Source organism: Cupressus sempervirens, chromosome 4 (assembly GCF_028749045.1).
Source record: "Cupressus sempervirens isolate cs-2001-9-10 chromosome 4, ASM2874904v1, whole genome shotgun sequence".
In the NCBI taxonomy this organism is placed as follows: domain Eukaryota; kingdom Viridiplantae; phylum Streptophyta; class Pinopsida; order Cupressales; family Cupressaceae; genus Cupressus; species Cupressus sempervirens.
In genome coordinates, this window is record NC_143121.1 from 408,273,786 (window position 1) to 408,296,110 (window position 22,325).

General features: G+C 33.5%; 1 protein-coding gene across 1 annotated transcript; it reads left to right on the plus strand.

Annotated features, from left to right (window-relative positions):
- Positions 1-17,477: 17,477 nt before the first annotated feature.
- Positions 17,478-21,593, plus strand: LOC149561780 (cysteine-rich receptor-like protein kinase 15). The gene is made up of 7 exons (XM_089827905.1): positions 17,478-18,419; positions 18,968-19,111; positions 19,215-19,336; positions 19,778-19,988; positions 20,210-20,444; positions 20,529-20,682; positions 20,869-21,593. The coding sequence occupies exons 1-7, from the start codon at positions 17,636-17,638 to the stop codon at positions 21,229-21,231; spliced, it is 2,013 nt and encodes a 670-aa protein (XP_089684031.1). The 5' UTR covers positions 17,478-17,635; the 3' UTR covers positions 21,232-21,593.
- Positions 21,594-22,325: the final 732 nt, after the last annotated feature.

Here is a 22,325-nt window from a genome sequence, read left to right on the forward strand (position 1 = left end):
TATAAAGATTTATTTGAAGAGTGGTTATCATTAGATTAGAATTAGAGAAGGTGATGAATGGAAGATTGCTTTCAAGGAAAAAGATGGTTTGTATGAATGGTTGGTTATGCCTTTTGGTTTGACTAATGCACCTAGTAATTTTATGAGGTTAACAAATGAAGTTCTAACAAGATTCTTGGATAAGTTTGTGATTGTTTATTTGGATGAGATTCTGATATTCAATAGGACTAAGGAAGTACATCTTGAGAATGTTAGACAAGTATTGTAAAGATTGAAAGAGGAGAAGTTGATGATTAATTTGAAGTGTTCTTTTATGCAAGAGGAGATTGTGTATTTGGGATTTGCAATTTCAACTAATGGTTTGAAGATGGATCTTGATAAGGAAAAATAAATTTTGGAATAGCCTACACTTGAGAATGTAGGTGAGATAAGATCATTTCATGGTTTGGCTAGTTTCTACAGAAAGTTCATAAGAAATTTCAATTCTATTTGTAATGCTCTGACTAAGACAATAAGAGGTGATAAAAAACAATTTAAGTGGACACATGGAGCTAATAAGAGTTTTGAGAATTTGAAATATAAGGTTGCTAAGATACCTATATTGGCTTTTCCTGATCTCAATAAGTTATTTCAAGTTGAATGTGATGCAAGTGGTAGTGCAATAGGAATTGTATTAAGTCAAGAAGGTAAACTTATTGCTTTCTTTAGTTAAAAGTTGAATGATGCCAAAAGGAAGTATTTTGTGTATGATCAAGAGTTTTATGATATTGTTCAAACCTTGAAGAAGTGGAGACACTATTTGATTCCAAAGACATATATACTAATAATAAAGCTTTACAATACTTGCAAAGTTTCACATTTGTCACTAAGCATAAGAATGGAGTTACTAATAAAGTTTCTAATGCATTGAGTAGAAGACATTCTTTATTAACTGGGATGAAGGCTGAAGTTCTTGGTTTTGATGACATGAAAGAGTTGTATGATACTGACCTTGATTTTTCTGAGGTGTGGAGAGAGTGTAGAGCACCAAATCTAAAAGATCACATAATTAAGTATGTTGAGTATTTTATTCAAGAAAGTATGTTGTTCAGAAGAATTCAGTTGTGTATTCCTAGAAGTTCTATGGTTGAATTTGATTAAGGAAAAACATAGTGTTGATTGGCTAGACATTTTGGAATTGATAAGACATTGAGTTTGCTAAAGGAGAAGTATTATTGGCCACAAATGTATAAGGATGTTCAAAAATTTGTGAAGAGTTGTGAAGTTTGTCAAGTTGCAAAAGGAGTAAGTCAAAATATTAGTTTGTATACACCTATTACTATTCCTGAGAAACCTTGGAGTGACATTAGTATGGATTTGTTCTTGGATTGCCTAAGATAGTGAAGGGGTATGATTCTATATTTGTTGTGGTGGATAGATTTTCTAAGATGGCTCATTTCATGCCATGTAAGAAGACATTAGCTGCTGAGCATGTTGTTGAACTTTTCTTTAAAGAGATTCTGAGATTGCATGGATTACCAAGAAGTATTATTTCTAACAAAGACAATAAGTTTGTTGGTATTTTATGGAAGACTTTGTGGAAGATGATGGGTACTGAGTTGAAGTTAAGTTCCACATTTCATACATAGATAGATGGACAGAAAGAGCTTGTGAATAAAAGCTTGGGTAATTTTTTGAGATGTTTAGTTAGAGATAAGCCACATAATTGGGAAGTAGTGTTGGCACAAACTAATTTTGCATATAATAATTCTATGAATAGGAGTACAAGGAAAAATATTTTGAGATAGTTATTGGAATGTAACCTAGAGGTATATCAGATTTGAGAGATGTTGCTGGTCAAGAAAAGAGAAGCACTGCAGAGAAAGAATGTTTTGATATTATGGAATCTTTGCATAAGGAAGTGAAGTTGAGGTTGTAACAAAGTAATCAAAAGTATGAGGATAATGCTGATAAGTCTAGAAGACATCATGATTTTGAAGTTAGTGATGAGGATTTAAAGAAATGAGGCTAACCAACAAACTTATCATAAGAAAGGAGGATTTCCTCTTGGAACATACACTAAGCTAAAGATTAAAAAATTTGGACCTTGTAAGATCTTGAAGAAGTTTGATAGTGGTAATGCTTATGAAGTTGAGTTACCTAATGACTTGGATATATCTCCTATATGCAATATTACTGATTTATAGAAGTATCATGAGTCAAATGATGAAGTTGTTGTATCAAAAGATAATCATAAGAAGTAGATTGAAGAAGTTGAGCATATATTGGATTAGAGAGTTGGCAAGAGCACAAGAGGAAAGGATTACTATGGATAGTTGGTGATGTGGAAGAAAAAACCTATTGAGGATGCTTCATGGATTTCTCAATCTAAGTTGGATTCAACTTAGATTATGACATCTCAATGATTCAAAAGAATCATTTCTTCAACCCTAGTTGTCTAATGCAGAAGCATACTAGTTTGACTTGTTATCCTACTCATCTTTGTTCATTTTTCATGTTGGAAGCAATTGCTAGTGATTTCTAATCTTCTGTTTCTATCATGATACTCAATGGATTCTGAGTTACTATAGCTCTAGTGATTGCTAAGTTACCATAGCTCTAGTGGACATTGAGTTACTATAGCTCTAATGGATGCTAAGTTACTATAGCTCTAGTGGATACTAAGTTACTATAGCTCTAGTGGATGCCGAGTTACTATAGCTCTAGTGGATGCCAAGTTACTGTAGCTCTATGGGATGCTAAGTTACTATAACAATCTAGTGTTGACTAAGTGTTCCTTCACGTGCAAAGTGAATCTATTGGTGTTGAGTGTTACTATTGGTACCAATTGTTCTTATTGATATCATGTGCTAGTATTTGTCTTGGTCCTTTTTTGATTAAGTTCTCTATGTTTGGTTCTAGTTTGGCCGACCTTGCATATATTTAATTTCGATATTGGTAGTTAATATTTAATGTCAACTGACTTGTGACTATGCATCAATTTAATTTAATGTTTAATTTTTGTGATATGGTGACTTGTGGCCACACAAGTATTTAAGGAGGTCTAGGATTGGGTTTTAGGCAAAGAACGTAGGGGATGTGAAAGTTGGAAGCATATGTGTCTGGAAATCCGAAATTGAAGTTAGATTGTGGATTTGAATGTATTTTGTATTTGGCCATAACCCAAAAGGCCTCATAAACAGGCATGTATGCTGATTATTTGATGAACAAATAAGTGCTTTCCCTTCTTCCTCCTTTGGTTGTTGTTCTTTTTGTTGTGTTTCTACTATGTTAACTACTGCAAGGTGGTTTGGATAGCTGGGTGTTCCTCTAGCCCTAGTTCTTCATTCCTCCCTGCATTATTATTAATTAGGCCATAGAACTTAGGAAGTACATACTTAGGAATATTTTTTAGATTATTTTTGTCTTGGAGGCTAGGTATAGGAAATGGGAAGTTAGGCTATTTCATTCTGGGTGGTGGTGATTGTTAATTTATGGCTAGAGGATTATCCTGCTATTCAATGACAACAAAAAGGTTATTCAAGCCTAATGATTCGCCAGATGATGATGAAAAAATATTTGCATGGTAGGCTACTAAATGATTTTAAAATGGTGCTACTTCTACAAGAACTTGGTCTTCTTCAAGGGGTCCATCTTCATCTTGGTCCTCAGGTTGGGGTTCTTCTTGCTCAAGATATACAATTTCTTCTATTTCTAGTGGGTCATTCTAAGGAAGAAATCTCCCATGATGGTCCCTTTATCTATGCATATAGATAAAATAATACTAATTTCGAATCAAATGAAACTAAAGACAATTTATTATGCATACAAAATCCTAAAATATCCTTAAAATGACCCTTAAAAAAGGTTTAAACTGACACCATCCCTAGAAATGGAGCAAAACATGGTTGGTTAAATGACTGAACTAGAAACTAGGGCTTGTGCTCATGGATTGGACATCCAAGATAGCATCCAAAAATCTTCATTAGACCCATTTACTTTATCAACCAAGGACTTGAACTTGAAATGATATTTGCATAGTATATTCTTTAAACCTCTTTAATTGTCATTTCTAGCCTACAAAATCAAGAACAAAAATACTAAATCTATATGAAAGTGTAAACAACCTTATTCTAAGTGACTTAAATGGAAATATAAACATGATTCTACAGTATTTTCCTTTGCTACAAGAAAAACTAATGATTTTTTTACCAGTTCTTGCAAGAGCAACATAGTTCTTACTTAATCTTAAAATAATGAAAGCTAATTCTGCCAACTAAGTTCTCTCACCATGTGGGCCCCCTTGGATGAGTGAATGTAAAAATTCAATCTCAAATACTTAAAACACAACAATAATAACTTTATTGATATCAAACCATAAAATAATACAAACTAGAAAGTGACAATTTATATTTGTAAATACTATTTCAATTACAATCTCCCCTTTTTACTACTTAGGGCTCAATTGAATAGCTTTATTTAAAGCAACTACAAAAACTAACTTCCTAAGATCTAGCCTCAACAAATGAGGATACCAAAAAATTTAATTATATCATCATGAAACACATAGCAAGTGAAAAAGTATTCCATAAAATATAACACATAACAACCTCTAGATTTGTGTGATAATTATTAGTTATGGTGACCCAATCTCCAACTTTATCATAAATACATAGTGGTAGCCTAACCTTGCCATTTTTTCTGTTTTCCCACACTATTTCATTTGACTTGTTCCTACAAAATATTAATAAACATGCAATATACCAAAGCATATATTCATTCAAATAAATCATAATAAGCATTTAATGCACATCTAGACCAATCCTTGCTCACAAAAAATTGGCTGCAAGAACCTACCCTTTACAAGTAAGAAAACAAAAAGCATTCTTATCTATAAATACACATATATAATCCCATTTATCTCATATAAGTCTTAACCATAGGAGTATGTTCATGAAACTATGTAATGTCAAGAAACCATAGAAAAGTAAAGTAAATATAGGTTTATACAAAATATAATGATAAAAAGTCTTCAAACACAAAAGAAGAAACCCCTACAATAACCATAAAAACCTATAAGCCTATATCATGTCCTAAGCCTATCACATGGCTTGAGCTATCCAACCTATAGTGTGATTGTCCTATATTGTGATCACACTATTAGATGATTGTGTTATGGCTTGGATTGGAGAAAAAAAGAAACTTGCATCTTTTTGGTACCACATCTTTGTGCACTTACTCCACTACTATTCTTATAAAATGATCACTAACCACAAGTCAACTTATCTAATCATTAAATTCCAATACAAATGAAACATAGAAAAAATTGATAGTTCAAGAACCAAGTACATCAAAATAACCACAAATAAATACATCATTTCATGCCAAAATAAAAGAGGGTTGATCAAATGCATTATATCATAGAAAAAAGTGTCATTAAGCATCACATATCTGGAATCTTAATTACAAACTATGACTCGCCACCTTGACTATTAAAATAGGAAAGCTAGTATAAGACCCAACCAATCCTAAGATAAATTCTTCTAGAAATATCATAACAAGATGCAAAACTTGGCATAGGATATCCATTATTCCTAGACAATTCCATACGGACCACCTAAGAAAATGATCCAATTGAATCAATCAAAACCTAAAATAATGAGAAAAGTGTTTGAATGAACACTGAATGGATAAAATAGAACAAAATATGTTTTGGTAAATATAATATTATCAATGACCCAAGGATGCTCCAACATCAATATAATGTATAATATTACATCCCTCTCTTTTTAAATCAAGCATATCATTGGGGTTAAGTTTTTATAGGTTGAGTGTTAAGTGATAAAATTGAATTATGGTGCTAATGTACAAACCTAAATTTGTATTGTGCTCTTATTTCATATGTGTATTCCTCTATGAAGGGACACAAGGTTAATAACACTAATATTCACTCCAAGGTCTCTTTTAACTAGAATGAAAAATAGTGTATTTTTTCTAAAATAGGTGATCATTTCTTTTAACTTGTGTGATGGTGGAATTTTTCTTGGCTCTGGGCATAATAGTTTTTTTGTGATGTTTGATGGAGAATATGAATAAAATGGTGGGAAAGAGGAATGTTATGGGTTTTTAGATGACCTTAAATCTTTCCTTCATGGTACACAATAGTAAATTTTTATTTGATGAGGGTTGTTTGATGGTTTCAACTCTTAGAGTGAGATAAGAATTGAAGGGTTACGGCCAAAACACCCTCCCTTATGGTGTCTCAAAGGATAAGCATCATTAGGAGGTTGTGATTTTTGAAAAAGGGAATCAACTCATAGAGAAGTTTATTTCTATGGTTTTTGAGAATGAGGTGGAAAAATAGGTGGCACATAATGTTATAGTCTTCTTAGAGTTTGAATTGGTTGGACATTTAGGGGACTATGGACAAGTTTTAATCATATGTATAAATGGATTACAAAGAACTAAGATCCTATTACAAATGGTGTGTCCAAATCTTCTTGGTGGCAAAGGAGTTTTTCATTATGGTTTTTCAAAATAGCCAAGGTAGGAAAAATAATACTATGTGACTACTATTGGTGTTAGGAGGGAGAATTTTCCTTTATGTTCAAGCCTTGACATCCATATTTTTCTCATGCTACTAAAGTTTTTCATATGAGTTTGGTCATGGTAAGGCTCCCCAATCTTCCCTTACATTTATAGATTTACTATTTCTTTGACATTCTATATTTTCTTGTATTTTGGTAGATATTGATACTTCTAAAGAGATCCCAAGAGAAATAAAGATTAATTCTTCTAAGTGTTACTCATTACAAGTCTTCAACTATGAAAGGTTTCCTTTCATATGTAAAACATGCTTTTAATTAGGGAATTTTGTATAATGTTGTGTCAAACCAAGAATAAATATGAATGATTTCTTGGTGCAAGGGAATTTCTACTAGTCATTGCATGGTGAAGATGAATGATGAGAGACAACATAGCTATTCTTAGGCTATGATAGGAAGGGACATCAATAGTCTCCTGAATACCCAACTCAAGTTGTTTCTCTAGTATTAGATAGTGTTAATACTAGTAATTATGTAGAGTAGGTTTGAAGCTTTAAAATGGTTTCAAACCATAATATTTCATAAGAATGGATGAGTAAGGAATCCAAGGTGGAAGAGGGATGACAAGCTCTAAAGAGAAAAAAAATGTGAATTGGTACTTCATTCTTAGGCCAAGGGGGAACAAGTGGTAAATCATGAGTGTTTATTTATTTTTTTGGGGCATTTGTTTTAGACTTGTTTATGAATCATTATGTTGACGAAATTTTTTGGGAAGGTATTTTCCCTAGTTACAATCACTCCTAGATTGAGCCATATTTTTCTTGACTATTAATAAAAAGTTGAAATTATTACCATCCAAAAAAATTAGAATCATCTCCTACTAATTATATTTTTCTGTAGGTATGCTTGGTATGACATATCAGCTTTTAACACTTTTGTACTTTGGCAACGATTTAGAGTTTTCTTGCTAGTTCTTTCTTTGACGAGTCTTTGAACTAGTTTATTAATAAATATATTATATAAGTGCTATGTCACTTTTTGATTTAAAAAAAAAATAGTATACTTCCTCTTTGTTATAGATTTTAAATAATAGTTAATATAAAAATAATATTATATCACATCAATTTATGAACTTGGTAAGCACTACACAACTTGGTTTGCACTAGTAAGCTCGACATACACTAAGATGCTAGATTTACATTGCTGATCATCACCATAGTAGTAACTGCTTAGTGCAAACTGAAATCTGTCCAAAGGACTCGGTAGCAACTGAAATGCTTGTTTAACACTGTTAATTGTACAATATGCTTAGTCTATACTTACAATTTGAATAAGTGTATGTCACTAATAACAAACAAGATTGGAATGTCAACAATATCCCCCTTTCACATTAGTGACAAAAACACTGAATTCAAGAATGTTCAAGAACATCTTAATCCATCACCTTATGTCTCCAACTCGATAGACTATACTATTTCTGAGATTTTTCAAATTTGGTTTTGTAAGAGATATATTTCTGTACATGGTAATGCTCCCTCATACATAATATACAATATACTATACATCTAATATATACATTTAAATACAACTTCTCTATTTTATACAATATACATTTTCTACAATCTATAATTTTCTCCCTCTTTCTCCTTACATCTTCTGCAATCTCAATCCATTCTCAATCTTCTGCCCCTTTCTCCTTACATCTTCTCCCCCTTTTTGACATTAATGCCAATGATTTATGCAATATATTTATATAGTAATGCCAAAATGTGACAAGAAATCTAAATGTACCTTTAGGATGAGTGCCAAAGTCTTGTCCGCAAATTCTCCTGCAACACCTTGCATGTGTGCAATGCAATCTAAACTTTTGCTACCAATTCAATCATATGGTCTGCAATGGAGAAGTTATTGTCATGGATGAAAGTTTTTGAATGTGCAATGTACTCTACAATGCATCCATGTTTGGGAGAATCATGTTTTGAATATCTATCAATATGGATCTGATTCTTGCCTTTTCTCTTAGCAATTCTACCTACATATCTGTCAAAAAATTGATCTTGTTGAAGTGGGTAGAGCTTGCACTCAGGTCAAGTTGCAACTGCTATGCACTTGCTTTTAGATCCTCATCAATTTTTGATAATTTATCTCTTATTTCATTTGTGAAAATTGATGTATCACATAGTTTTCCAAAAAGTAAAGATACATTGATGTGAGAGGTCTCTAGAGAGCCTAAAATAGAAGATAATTATACTTGATTAATGGCAATTTGTTGAGCAATAAGTTCTAAAACTTTATTCTCAAACTTTTTCTTAGCTTTTTGCAATAATTTGTCCTGTCCATCCAAATATTCATTATATTTGTGGACTGCCTCTACTAACTGATACAAAATTGGTTGTGAAGTATCAACCTCTATTCCTAGAGCCTCTACTAGAATATTCTTAGCATCCTCAATTATTTTGAATTCCTTGTTTCTTTCCTCTCTAAGCCTTTATTGCTTGGATTTCTTTTGAAGAAGTTCACCAAAAATTTGCATCTAATTAGGATATATATTTGAGATGTCCCATTTAGGAATGAAAAACTCCTCATCAAGATCTAAATCTTCTTCCTTTTCTTTGCCTTTTCCCAAAAAAATTGTGCTTGGTTGAGGCTTTGTCTCAACTGTCCTTGCACTTATTACTTGCATAGTAGGAATAGAAACAATTGTAGATATGGTAGAACTTGTTGAAAAAGACAAAAACTGCACTCATTGAAATACCAGTAGTAGAAATACCTGATGTAGCCAAAATTGATGTAGAAGGAAGAGCTTGCTGCTCAATAGATGAAGTACTTGGTACTCCTATCAATGAAGTACTAAGCTGGACTAGTGCAAAGATTGATTGAGTTCTTGTTCTTTTAGTGCTGGTCACAATCAATTCTACTGAAGCTATCTTTAGGCTTGTTGTTTTCAAAGATTTTCTAGGAGAATGAGGAAGTGGGGCCATGACCACTATAGGAATCTTTACTACTTTGGTCTCCTCAATACCTTGTGCATCTTCCTTGGTAGCTTCTTACCCTTGTTCCTCTTCATCATATACATTATCAAAATGAGTCACCTCTTCATTATCAATCTCTTCATCTTTCTCTTGATCATCATCATCATCCTTATCACTTATACTAACTACGAAATCACTCAGTTTATGAAGAAGATATACATTCTTCCATGTGTTTGTAGCATTCTTCACAACATGTTCAATGTCTTTCAATAACACAAGACAAGTACTGAATCTCAAAGTTAAGTTTTCTTCATTTTTCTTCAAAGATTCTTTTATCTCCTTGTCATCCAAATTTGGCATAAGTTGCCTCAGGGTTTTCTCATATATATCTAATGTAGTTTTCATGGAATGCTCCCATATTGGCTTAATCTTGTCCATCAAAGCACTAGGAATCTACTGAGTTAGCTGATCAGGTGAGTACTTCCACTTACCCATCTTAGATATTAACATATCTTCTAGTTTCTTCTACTCCTTTATAGTCCTGATCTCATATTTTAGTGCTTTAAGTTTTGTAATGCTAGATCTTGATTCTAAGTCTTTCATTCTTTCCTCAAAGGTGGGTGGAGAACACTTGCAGATTATGTCTCCTCCTTCTTTATCTCCTTTCTTCCTAGATGATCTCCTAGTAAACACAACAATAGATGCTTTGGTAGGCTTGGTAATGATTACCTTACCTTTCTTCTTTAGTGGCTCTTCTTCCTCTAACTTTTCTTCATCTTCTACTTCTTCATCCTCTCCTTTTCCTTATGTTAACAGAAGAGTGGAACTAGTTTTTAGTTTAGCAATCCTCTTCTTGCCCTTGTTAACTGCCTGAGGGAGTTTGATTTCTAGTTCAATCCTAGCCTTTTTCCTCAGCATAAGTGCTAAAGTAAGCTACTTTAGGGTCAACAAGCTCATTTATCAATGCCTCAATTATGTCATTGGTTTCATCAATATTTACCTCAAATCCTAGAGGTTTTACCCATACTATTCTTGGCCTAACTCCTTGAATGTATACTTTGTCACTATCAACCATGAAAAAAACATCATCGGTGTAATCCTGGATCTACTATTCATTTTCTCTTTGAATGCATCAAAGTAGTTGTCCATAATACTTTCATAATTTTCTCCCATTTTAGCAATATACTCATTAATTTGATATAGAACTGGTCCATCTTTTCTCCAAACTACATTACCTTTTGATGGGAATAACTTTTGAACATAGAAAAATAAATAGGTCAAGAGTAAACCAAACTTACATGGATTGTTTTTGGAAGTTTTGATGCTCTCCATGTTCTTGTTGAACTGGTTCAACAATAAGTTGGCAAGATCAAGAGAAAGGTTATTCTTGACCACCTTATATGCTAAATCAACTACTTCACAAGATACATTGTTCAGTCTGCTCAAATGATAGATTTTGTGGGCAATGACATGAATGCCAAACTTTAATTCCATGTCAGTGACATAGCTTATCTTCATCCCCTTCCATCCCACTCTGAAAGGGTTTTCTTCTCTAGTCTAACCTGATCTAGGGTTTTAGTCATTTTCACCTTTGACAACATGGGAAGACTAGTGATCTTGTGGATCATCTTCTTGGTTAACAAAATTGGTTGATCCAACCACAACTAACTATTGTGCACATGACTAAGGATAAACCTTATCCATTTTACTTTGAAATCCCATGGAATATGAGGAATGTAAGTTAAACCTTTTGTCTCAAGATGTTGATGCTTAGGTTTCAACACACCATCAATGCATATCTCTTTCAAACATTCATCCATCTCTAGTGTACTGATATCTTGAATAGCAAATTTAAAATGTAAACAGATTTCATTAACTAACAATACCTTTGGAGGAATTTGTGACTACACTCCACTTGGATCTAGGGTTTCTGCAACTAGAGGAGTCAACTTTAAATCTAGTGCTTTCCATTCCACACCTCAAACCAACATGTCTGAACCTCTTTTTTGATTTGTTGCTAGTGGATGCCATCTTCACTCGGTAGGGTTTGAGTGAATATGAAAACTTTTGGTAACAATTATCTCAAATCACTTGGATGCTTTGAAGATCACTATGCACAAATAGCTCTCAAAAATTCATGGTGAGAAATGACTTTGATTTCAACCTTTTGTTTAAAATTTTCCGTAAATGCCCAGTACAATTGTTCACTCAAATGACAAATTATGATCCACTTGTATTGAATACTCGGTAGTCTTCCATGACTTGGTAACCACATAATACTTAGTTACTTCAAACCTTGCTTGGTAGAGTCCACAACCTGACCTCATTTGATAAGGATAGTAACTCAGTAATGATTGCCATCTCTTACTTAGTGATCCCTTTGCATCTTGAATGCTAATATGGATCTTTTATCCTATCAATTGGAACTAATGTTAGATGTCTTCTTCAATATACTAGCTCCAGTTCTCCTTTGAGAAATCAAGTGGAAATGGTGGAGTCACCCAATTCTTGAGTGACTTGATCATCATTACTCAAACTTGCATTTTTAGAAGATTTTGGAACCCATTGCTATCTCATCTATTTTTTGATACTATCAACTTTTTCCTTCTTTTCATTTTTAATTCTTCCAGTACATTCATATAGTTTTGAAAAGATGACCAAGTTCTGTACAAATGAAACATCTTCTGCTAGTATCCTTTTTCCTCATGTGATGTTTTTCACAATTCATTCCAATGTGTCCAAATTCTCCACAACAATGACATCTATGCCAAGTGTTATAATCCCAACCAAATATAACTTTTGCAATCTGTTCTACTAGATTCAATATCTTTGTTTTGCATTCTGATGACTTGTGCCCGCACTTCTTATATTTGTGACATTTGTCTTCAAATTTTGGTTTCTCTTTGCATTCACTTTCTCTATGACCATGCTAATTACAATTGTATCATTTTCCATTGAATTTTTCTTTCCCATTGCTCCAACATTTGTTTGACGTATGACCTATCTTCCCATATTGACTACAAGTAGGTTTTTGATTTTTTTGAGCTCCCTGCTCGGATGATTCACCTTCTTCTATATATCCAATTCCTGCTTTTCCTTTTTATCTGTAATGACTTTACTCATTCAATTGATTCATGCCTTCTTGAGATTTTATCATCCTTTCATTAATTTGTCTTTCAATGTCTAGATCATTCTGCAATCTTTCATTCTCTGATCTTAGATTCATAATTTCTTCATTTGCATTGGTGAGCTGATCAATGCAGTTTGTTTGTTGAAGGGATAGGTGTTGAATTTCATTGTTTTTTCCTTCTATCTCTTCTCTTATCTTTTTTTCTTTTCAATGACTTTACACTATCTTATTAATTGAATTTCTTGCCATCTTCTTAGTTTTCTTAATTCTTCTTGAAGAGTACTATTCTTTTCCAATAGTTTTTTGATTGCTTCATTAGCTTCATCTAAATTACTTGAATGGATGTCATCAATTATTTCTTCAATGCAAAGTGGATCATTCATTTGGATTGCAAGACCTTTTCTTCTTTTTAGGGATTGAGAGAGTTGCTCTTTTTCTTTCTTGAGTTGTCCAATAGCCAATTCCAAATCTAGCTTCTCATTATCAATAGCCTTGTCAAGTCTAAATGCCTCCATAGCCTCTAATCTTTACTCAAGCTATTAAACTATTCTCTAAGAAGCACAAAGCTCTGATACTAATTACTGGAAATAATATGATTTAGGCTAAGTTACTGAGAGGGGAAGGGTGAATCAATAACCAATAAAACTTAATCCTTGATTAGCAATCAATTTTTCATGTAAATTTTGATCTAATTGCATGCATGAGAAACTAAAAACATTAAAGCATTCATAACACTTTTGACACTCAATTTTGGTGACCCATAAACCTTCAAAATAGAAAGTAAAAGTAGGGTGGGGATGATACCCAAATGTTTTAGTACTATAGTATAAAGTTGGTTTGTTAAGTCTTGTAATGATCAATTTTGATGGTCTGCCCTATTAGGAGCAATAAGGACTACTAGGTCCACCTTACAAAAGGATTTACAAACATAAAATGAAGTATGCACTCGATAAAGAGATTTACACAAGGGGTTTAGGTCTACCTTGTTAAAGGATTTGACTGGTCCACCTATTAGGATGAAGCAATGACTGATCTCTGATCTACAACTTGGTTTGCTGAATGCGATTCCTCTGAGTGTACAAATCACTTTGTAGTGATAGATAAATCTTTGCTACTCCTTATACTGGTATAGCCTTTGTAATTCACTCTTCTTTCTTCTCTACTTATTATATTGCATATCTCATCATTAATTTGGATGTGATATAATGCATTACATATATATTAATGCAATTACAAACTACAAAGTTGACCACAATACAAGTTTACACAAATATTATGAAGACGGCCAAAGTACAGAAACTTAGGATTTGAAGACTAACTTGGTGAGGTTCTGATACTTGGCATTCACTATTAATGCTCGACATTGTCATGCACTCAGTAGACATAGAAGCTCGGTCCATACTGATCACTTCCAAGTAGTCTTGAACTTGGTATGCATTGGTGACTCAATGAATACTATGAATCTCGACATATAAACTGAATCACTCTATTCACATTGCATAACTCGATCAATGCAATTATTATGAGCTTGGTATAAATTGAGTCACTTGGTTAACACTGAGTAGCTCAGTTAACACTAGACTCACATCACATCAATTGTGAACTTGGTAAGCACTGCATAACTCGGTTTGCACTGGTAAACTCAACATACACTGAGATGCCTGATTTACACTACTGATCATCACCATAGTAGTAACTACTTGGTGCAAACTAGAATCAATCAAAATGACTCGGCAGCAAATGTAGAATTTGATAACAACTAAAATGCTTGGTTAACACTATTAACTGTACAGTATGTTTAGTCTATACTTACAATCTGAATAAGTGTATGTCACTAATAACAAACATGACTGGAATGTCAACAATTATTAAAGTTTAATCAAGTTTGGTTTGGTTAGGAGACTACATATGAGTCTAAATCATCTGCATAATTGGATTACAAAAACTTAGGACTCTATTTTAGATAGGTTTGTCCAAATCTACTCAGTGGCAAGGGGTTTTTCATTATGGTTTTAAAAAGCATCCAACATAGGAAAAATAATCCCATGTGACTACCATAGGTGTTAGTTGGAATTTTTTTCCATGATGTTGTAGCCTTGGCATCCATAGTTTTTGCACATCAATAAAAGTTTTTATGCAATTTTTTTTAGGCCAAGGATTCTCAATCTTCCCTTGCATTTCTAGTTTAACTCTTTCTTTGAGGCTATAGAAAACTCAGTAGGTGGCTTTCTGGTAGTGGATGATACATTGCATTCTATTTTTTCTTCTATTTTGGTAGAAATGGATGTCTCTAAAGACCTCACTAAAGAAATATAGATTAGGTCTTTTAAGGGTTATCAGATACAACCTTAAGACTATGAAGGGTTTCTTTTCATATGTAGAAGGTGTTTTCAAATAGATCATTTGGTAGATTACTATGCCAAACAAAGAATATAAAATAATGGATTCTTAGTGGAAGGATGTTTCTATAAGTCATTACATGGTGGAGAAAAAGGATGTGAGTCAACATAACTAATCTTAGGGTGTGAAGGAGGACAGAATTCAATGGTCTCTTGAAAATCCAAGTCAAGCTATTTCTTTGGTATTAAATAGTGTTAAGACTACTAATAATGTGGTGTGGGCTTGAAGTATAACTATAACTCTTTTACACTATAGGGTAGGGAAAAAATATGACCTATCAGGTCTTGTGACAAGTGGAATAGACTTGGTGTAGATGAAAAATTGAATCAACATGATTGCTGTTTAAATTTGTTATCAAGAAAGAGGTCGAGGATGCTTCATAAGAATGGTTGAATGGAGCCAACATGGAAGAGGGATGAAAAGCTATTAAGAGGGAAAAAAGAAAAGAAAGGAAAGACAACTTCCTTTGATATGATATGTCATTCACTAACTAAGGAGGAATGTAAACTATAAATTGCAAGTGTTTATTTTGTTTCAAGAGGTTTTTGGTTTTAGACTTGTTTATGGGTCTTTATGTTGATCTAAGCTTTTTGGGAGGGTGTTTTTCCTAGTTGTAATCACCCTTGGCTTGAGGCAAAATTTTCTTGATTATTAATATAAAATCAAATTTGTTACGATCCAAAAACAAAAATTAGAATAATCTCTTAATGATATTACACTCCATCTTTATTATGGTTTATAATAGTTAAAATAAATATAATTATATTTTTATATTAAAATATATTCATATCACATATATAAGAAAATAAAATATTATATAGAATCCTTTATTTTTATTTTAAAATAATAATTTATATTTTTACTAAACATAAAATTTAATAAAACGATAACATGATACAAATCTTAAATGTGTCAAATTCTTCAAATAAATAAAATAATTATATAGATTTCACATCTATAAAAAATAATTTTTTAAATTGTGTTGACAAGAAAAAATTGTTTGCCAATCATATTTAGCACATCTCTTTTCTAATAGCAAATACTTAAAAATTAAAAGATATAGATTACAAAAGTTGAAATTATGATAAAACTACAAACGTGGTAGCATGCCTTGAACTAAAACATTTCCTAATTTCTACACATTTTTTTAATAGTTATATAAATTAACAATAGTTTAAATCAATGAGGTCATAAAATAGAGACTTCATCTTTTAGCGTGAGTGTATGAAATGAAGATACTATCAACATCAGCTTATTGAACTTATGAACACCTTACCTTTTGAACTTCTAAACATATTAATCCAATATTATTCCAATAGAAACTTTTTTTAAGTCTTAGATGAATAGGTCCAAAAACCACTGAAGTATGAACACAATCAACAATTGAAACACTAGATTGATAAAATAGAATTTTAAACCCTTTAAACATATATAAACATTAATGATAATTTTAAAAACATTGCAATTCAACCATCACAATAAACTATATATTGAAAAAATTATAATTTTTTTAAATACTGGATATATCTACACCAAAATAATAGTCGGTGAGACAATGACCCCTCAAAATAGTCCTTTTCCCTTATCTATTTCCCTTATCTATAATTAAGTGCTGAAATATAAAACCACCAAAAGTTGAAAACAGGGGGTGAGCCCCCAGCAAGGTTGGTTTTGTATTCTTTGGCCCTTCTCACATTCCAAACGTTCACAACATCCTACAATAATGGCGGCTGAGTTGGATGACTCTGACTCTTATGTTTTGAATAACTTAATCAGAATTTGGTCGACTCGAGTGTGCTTGAAACAGATTTGATAGAAAATGTACCCTACTTGCATGTTTTATAATGAAACAATATTATTGGTTGCAGGTAATGAACGTACCATCCATCTGCCGACAATACGATTGTCCACATATGCAATCTTATTCGTTGCAAGTTGCAAAAATATCATTAGTTTACACAATGCAGCAATTATTCGTTGCAAGTGGCAACATTTTGATTGGTTACAGCATTTCTGAGCTATAAGCAGGAGAGTAAATCAGTAGATCATTTCTTGGTTGGGTAATTTCTCAAGTATTTTAATATTTCAGAGTTATAAGGAGGGGATTCAATTACTGCTCATTTCTTACAATATCTATTGATGATTTCAAATGAACCTATCATCTATTAAGTCTTGACGAGTGCAAGACTAGACATCATAAGGAATGAGGTTCAAATCGAATAGTATGCAAATTTGGTTTCAACGAATTTGGCTCAGTCATTGTTCTTAGCCAAAGAAATTTCAACTTATAAACTCAAGCTCCCCGTATCAGCTATCAGAACTTCTCTATGATGATCCTTGCTGAGATTAGATTGCTCGCAGACTTCATGCGTGCTCACAATTCTGAACCTCCGAAAACAATCCGAACCTCCATTAGGGAAAAAAGGAGTGATTTGAGTTTTAAAATTAGATTTTGAAAAGTTCTAAGATAGGATGTTCAACGGTCAGGTCATTTCATTTTTCTGGATGGACTTTTCGAATAGCTATAGCATACAGATTGTCGAATAGATTACAGCTAGAAACGCATTGCCATTGACACAAACTATACAGCAGATCGATTAAGAAAAAAAATGCTACTTGTTTTGCTGTTTCTAATGTTTTTCCGTTCAGTCACATGTGACTATGCATGGACTGACTGCAACAATGCTTCGACTTTTGCAGAGTTGAGTAAATACTCCCAAAACTTGAATACACTAATCAATGATCTTTCTCGCAATACAGTCGAGGGTTTTAACAAATCTTCCCACGGCCAATCTCCAGATACAGTCTACGGTCTATTCCAGTGTTTTGGAAATGCTTCTGTGGCAAAATGCTCAGATTGTTCAAGCCAAGCATACAGCGCTGCTCAAAGAGACTGTGGCAACGACACTGGTGCACAGATGTGGAAGGATAACTGTTATTTGCGCTATGATAATACCATTTTCAGTGCAGCATTAAATACCACATTTAACATGCTGATCAGCGGGAATAATTACTCAAGCAATTTGGAGGGTTTCGTATCCGCAACCTCTTCTCTTCTCTTCAATTTGTCTAGAGAAGCTGCAAGTGTAAACAAGCTTTTTGCTGTTGGATCGGGCTACTTTGAAGATGCTGATTTGGGGTATGGGCCACAAGTGGTGTATGGTCTAGCCCAGTGTTGGAGGTATTTATCCATCAAGGATTGTGGTACATGTTTGGCTCAAGCAAGGAAAGAATTGAAGGAGTGCTGTTCATCGAATACAGGTGGCCGGGCTATGTCAACAAGCTGCATGGTGAGATATGAATTGAACCCCTTCTTTATGCCACTGCTAGATTTGGAATCATCGCCACAATCGCCGTCACCTTCATCATCGCCCCCCAAAACATCAAGATCAGGTATATCTGCCCGTTTAGTTGTTTTTGTTTTCTACAATTATTCGATTGAACATTGGTTAGATTTTGTTTTTACCTATTTGTCAATCAATCTACGAGCTTGAGGGCTTGGTAAATGTTTTGCAAATGGGGTTGTAAGCAGAGTGTGTTTAACCATGGAGGAAATTTCGAATGGAATGGGTGACCTCCCTGAAAGTCATAGTGCTTCACCTCTGTGAGCATCACCTAGATCCAACTAGTGCTAAGTGTTTCATTTATTCTCATGAGAGATTGATTCCTGTGAATCACTACTCATAAAACATTTGTCAATGAGATTGACTCAAAATTAGGACAGTTAAATTCTGATAGCAATATCACAGATTTTGTCAATGATTTAAACATTACACGTCCAGACTTTGTAGACTAAAAGTATTAAATTGTAAAAATTAATTTAACTTTTTTTCAAAATAATAATTCTCTTAATATGTAATGTATAGAGTGACCATAGATCTATGACCAGTCTTATCATTTTGAATCTATCAGATGACAATAAAGTGAGATATGTTATGCAGAGAAACCCTCAAAAACAGTGGTCCTAATACCGGGTTTTGTGGGAGTAATGCTTCTGATGTTACTCATTGGTTTAGTTGCTTTGAGAAAAACGCTAAAATCTGCCATTTTCGGGGGATCAGCAGCTCAAGCTGCCCATAATGAAGGTGCACATTTAGATTATAATCTCGATGCTTGTTTTAATTTTTCGTTGGTTTGTGTAAGTTCAACATTTGATCATCTAGCTTACCCATGTTCTTGACTGTACAGGGAGGAGTTTATTTCAACAGGAGCAGCGCTTTGACTTCAGCCTGGAAGAACTAGCAGAAGCCACTGGTTACTTTGATGAAAATGAAAAGATTGGAGAAGGTGGTTTTGGTGTCGTATACAAGGTGAACTTCTGTTCTGTATCTTTTCCTGAAGACCTAGGCGAGTGACTCCGAAGGCGTATGTAGAATTTTTAAATCTTAAGTGACATTTCATCCATTTTTTTTGTGTATCTTAGTAGGTGAGGTTAGCCTAAAGTTTAAAGCTAAAGTTCTGACTTTTGGGTATTATTAGTGTTGTGTAAAGTAGTTAAAAAACGACATTTTCAAAGTGCTTTCTGATGTCTTCTTTGTTCTTGAACAAATAGTCATTCATTCAAAAATGTCAGTTAATGTAGTCAACTGTTCCCATACTTTTTATAAAATGTCCTTAGTAGTGCACAAATGGGCCACATTCACCAACTCAAAAAGGTAAAAACTGATTGACTATTAGTACATGTACAATCAAATATTAGTACTTAAAACTCCTTTTCATGAATAAAGTGTTATTTTGTTTCCATCTTTCAGGGAAGAACTAAAGACGGAAAGGAAATAGCTGTGAAAAAACTGTCTGAGAAATCCACACAAGGTAATCAGCAATTTATGAACGAAGTGAAACTTGTGGCCAATGTTCAGCATAGAAACCTTGTGAAACTGATGGGATGTTGCGCTGAGAGAGATGAAAGGTTGATTGTTTATGAGTATTTGTCCAACAAGAGCCTTGACACCTTCCTCTTTGGTAAGTTACATTTGGTTTTGTGGCCATTCTTATTTTCATCAAGTTGTTTTTGGGTATTTCAATGTTGTTCAGTTCTTAAATATCATCTATTAATAATATTTTTTTAAGAAAGATTAAGTTAATTTTGACCATTTAACACTTTCAGCATAATAATGAACTTTGTATGTAATATTTAAACTATCCAATTTACAAAGATGACCATTTTAGAACTGGAATTACAGATCCAGAAAAGTTTAAACTGTTAGATTGGCAAAAACGTCATAACATTATCGTTGGGATTGCCCGGGGGCTTCTCTATCTTCATGAGGATTCGCCCATGAAAATAATTCACAGAGATATTAAACCAAGCAATATTTTGCTTGACAGTAATCTGAATCCAAAGATAGCCGATTTTGGGCTTGCAAGACTCTTCCCTGAGCTTGACACGCATATCCAAACAACAGTTGCAGGCACATGGTAAGCATCACGAGATGTACGGTGTAGTATGGATTAAGTTTTCTAGATACAAACGAGTTTATGCTGATGTGGCGTGCAATGCAGGGGTTACATGGCTCCAGAGTATGTACTCAAAAGGAAGCTCTCCGTTAAGGCCGACGTTTTTAGCTTTGGATTACTACTGCTTGAGATTGTCACTGGACAGAAAAATATGGATATGAACCATATGTTGGAAGGGATGGAAACCTTAGTAGAACGGGTGAGGAACACAATTTTCTATCGTTTATTTTAGCTTTGGGGAGGGTTTAAGGCTTGATTTAAATAGTCAAAATTAATTTATTTTTATAAGCTTAATTTATTTGTTAGCAGCGTAATATGTGATATTTAAAGACTGACTGCTTGAATATCACACTAAAACTTACTAAACCATTGATGTGTTATGTAGGCGTGGGAGCTGTACAATGACGGGAATATGTTGGACATGATCGATTCAGAAGTTTTAGACGGATGCCCCGAGGAACAAGTGTCGAGATTCATTCATATCGGGCTTTTGTGTGTTCAAGATAACGCAGAACTCCGTCCACCCATTTCTATTGTTATTCTTATGTTGTCAAGCAGTTCAATGCCTTTGCCTGTTCCAACAGAGCCCGGGTTCTTAGCGAGCAGCAAAAATGGCGTTGATTCAAATTTGGGATCATCGAAGACATCTGTGACGACAACGTCATCTTCATCAGGCGTTCACAAAAGAGAGTCTAAAAGGAGCTTAGAAAAACCGATATCAGCGATTGTGTACACAGGTGATGCTTAGGAAAAGCACAGCCAGAGATTGTATGTTAGAAATCGATTTATAATTGTGTGTGTCTTACGAGTTTAAGGATGAGCTGGAGACTTGATTTACTTGGCACTGTGTAGACTGGTTTGTTGTCAAGTCGCATTTCGAACGACGCAGTATAATCATCATACGACAGAAGTGTAGAATTTAAACACCAGCAACAGAAAAATAAAAGAAGAATTCACAAATACTACGCAGAAATTTGTACAGAGGATGGTCACTTCTTCTTTTGAGAAAACTTATTTTTTATTGCGGCATATTGTAAAATAATGCAAGTTGTGTAGAGTCTTCGTACACTTCTTTGAATCACAGATTAATTTAATAATTAGCCATTTTTTTATTATGTCTTTCCAGACTTCTTTATATCAATCTTCTTTATATGACAAATTAATTTAATAACTAACATTTTTAATACGGATGGACTTCTTTATATAACAGATTAATTTAATAACTAATATTTTTATTATGTCTATAGTCTTGTAGCTTCTCTATATTGTGAGAAATATATTAATTAAAAATTAATTTAATACACAAATACTCACAACCCTAAAACTAAAATCTTTACTCGACAATTGGAAAAAGTGCTCGGCACATGAAGGTGCCGAGTGCCAGTTTTACTTGGCACTTGATGGTGCCGAGTGACAGGCAACAGGTGCCGAGTGAGCTCGACACACAAAGGATAGGTGCCGAGTTAGCTCGGCACTCAAAGAAGACAATGGATGCCGAGTAAGCTCGGCTCCAACTAATAAGATTTATAACTTAGAAAAAATTTAACGTGAATGCTTTCACGATTAAAACCACAGAGCCGAGCTTTACCCTTTCAACCAAGTTTCTCAAATACAATGGATAGAAGAGGAAGAACAATAGATTCAAGTATGCCTACTTTCTTTTCTATTCGACTGAGATTTAAACTATTACAAAATCTGAGAGCATTCGGCTTCAACCAGAAAACCCTAAAATAACCCTAAACTGATAATACTTCAAACTTCAATAAACTTTTAAACCTGCAACTCTAATGGCTGCATACAATGGTGCCTGGAGCAATCACTGCTTCAACAGGACAAATCCAA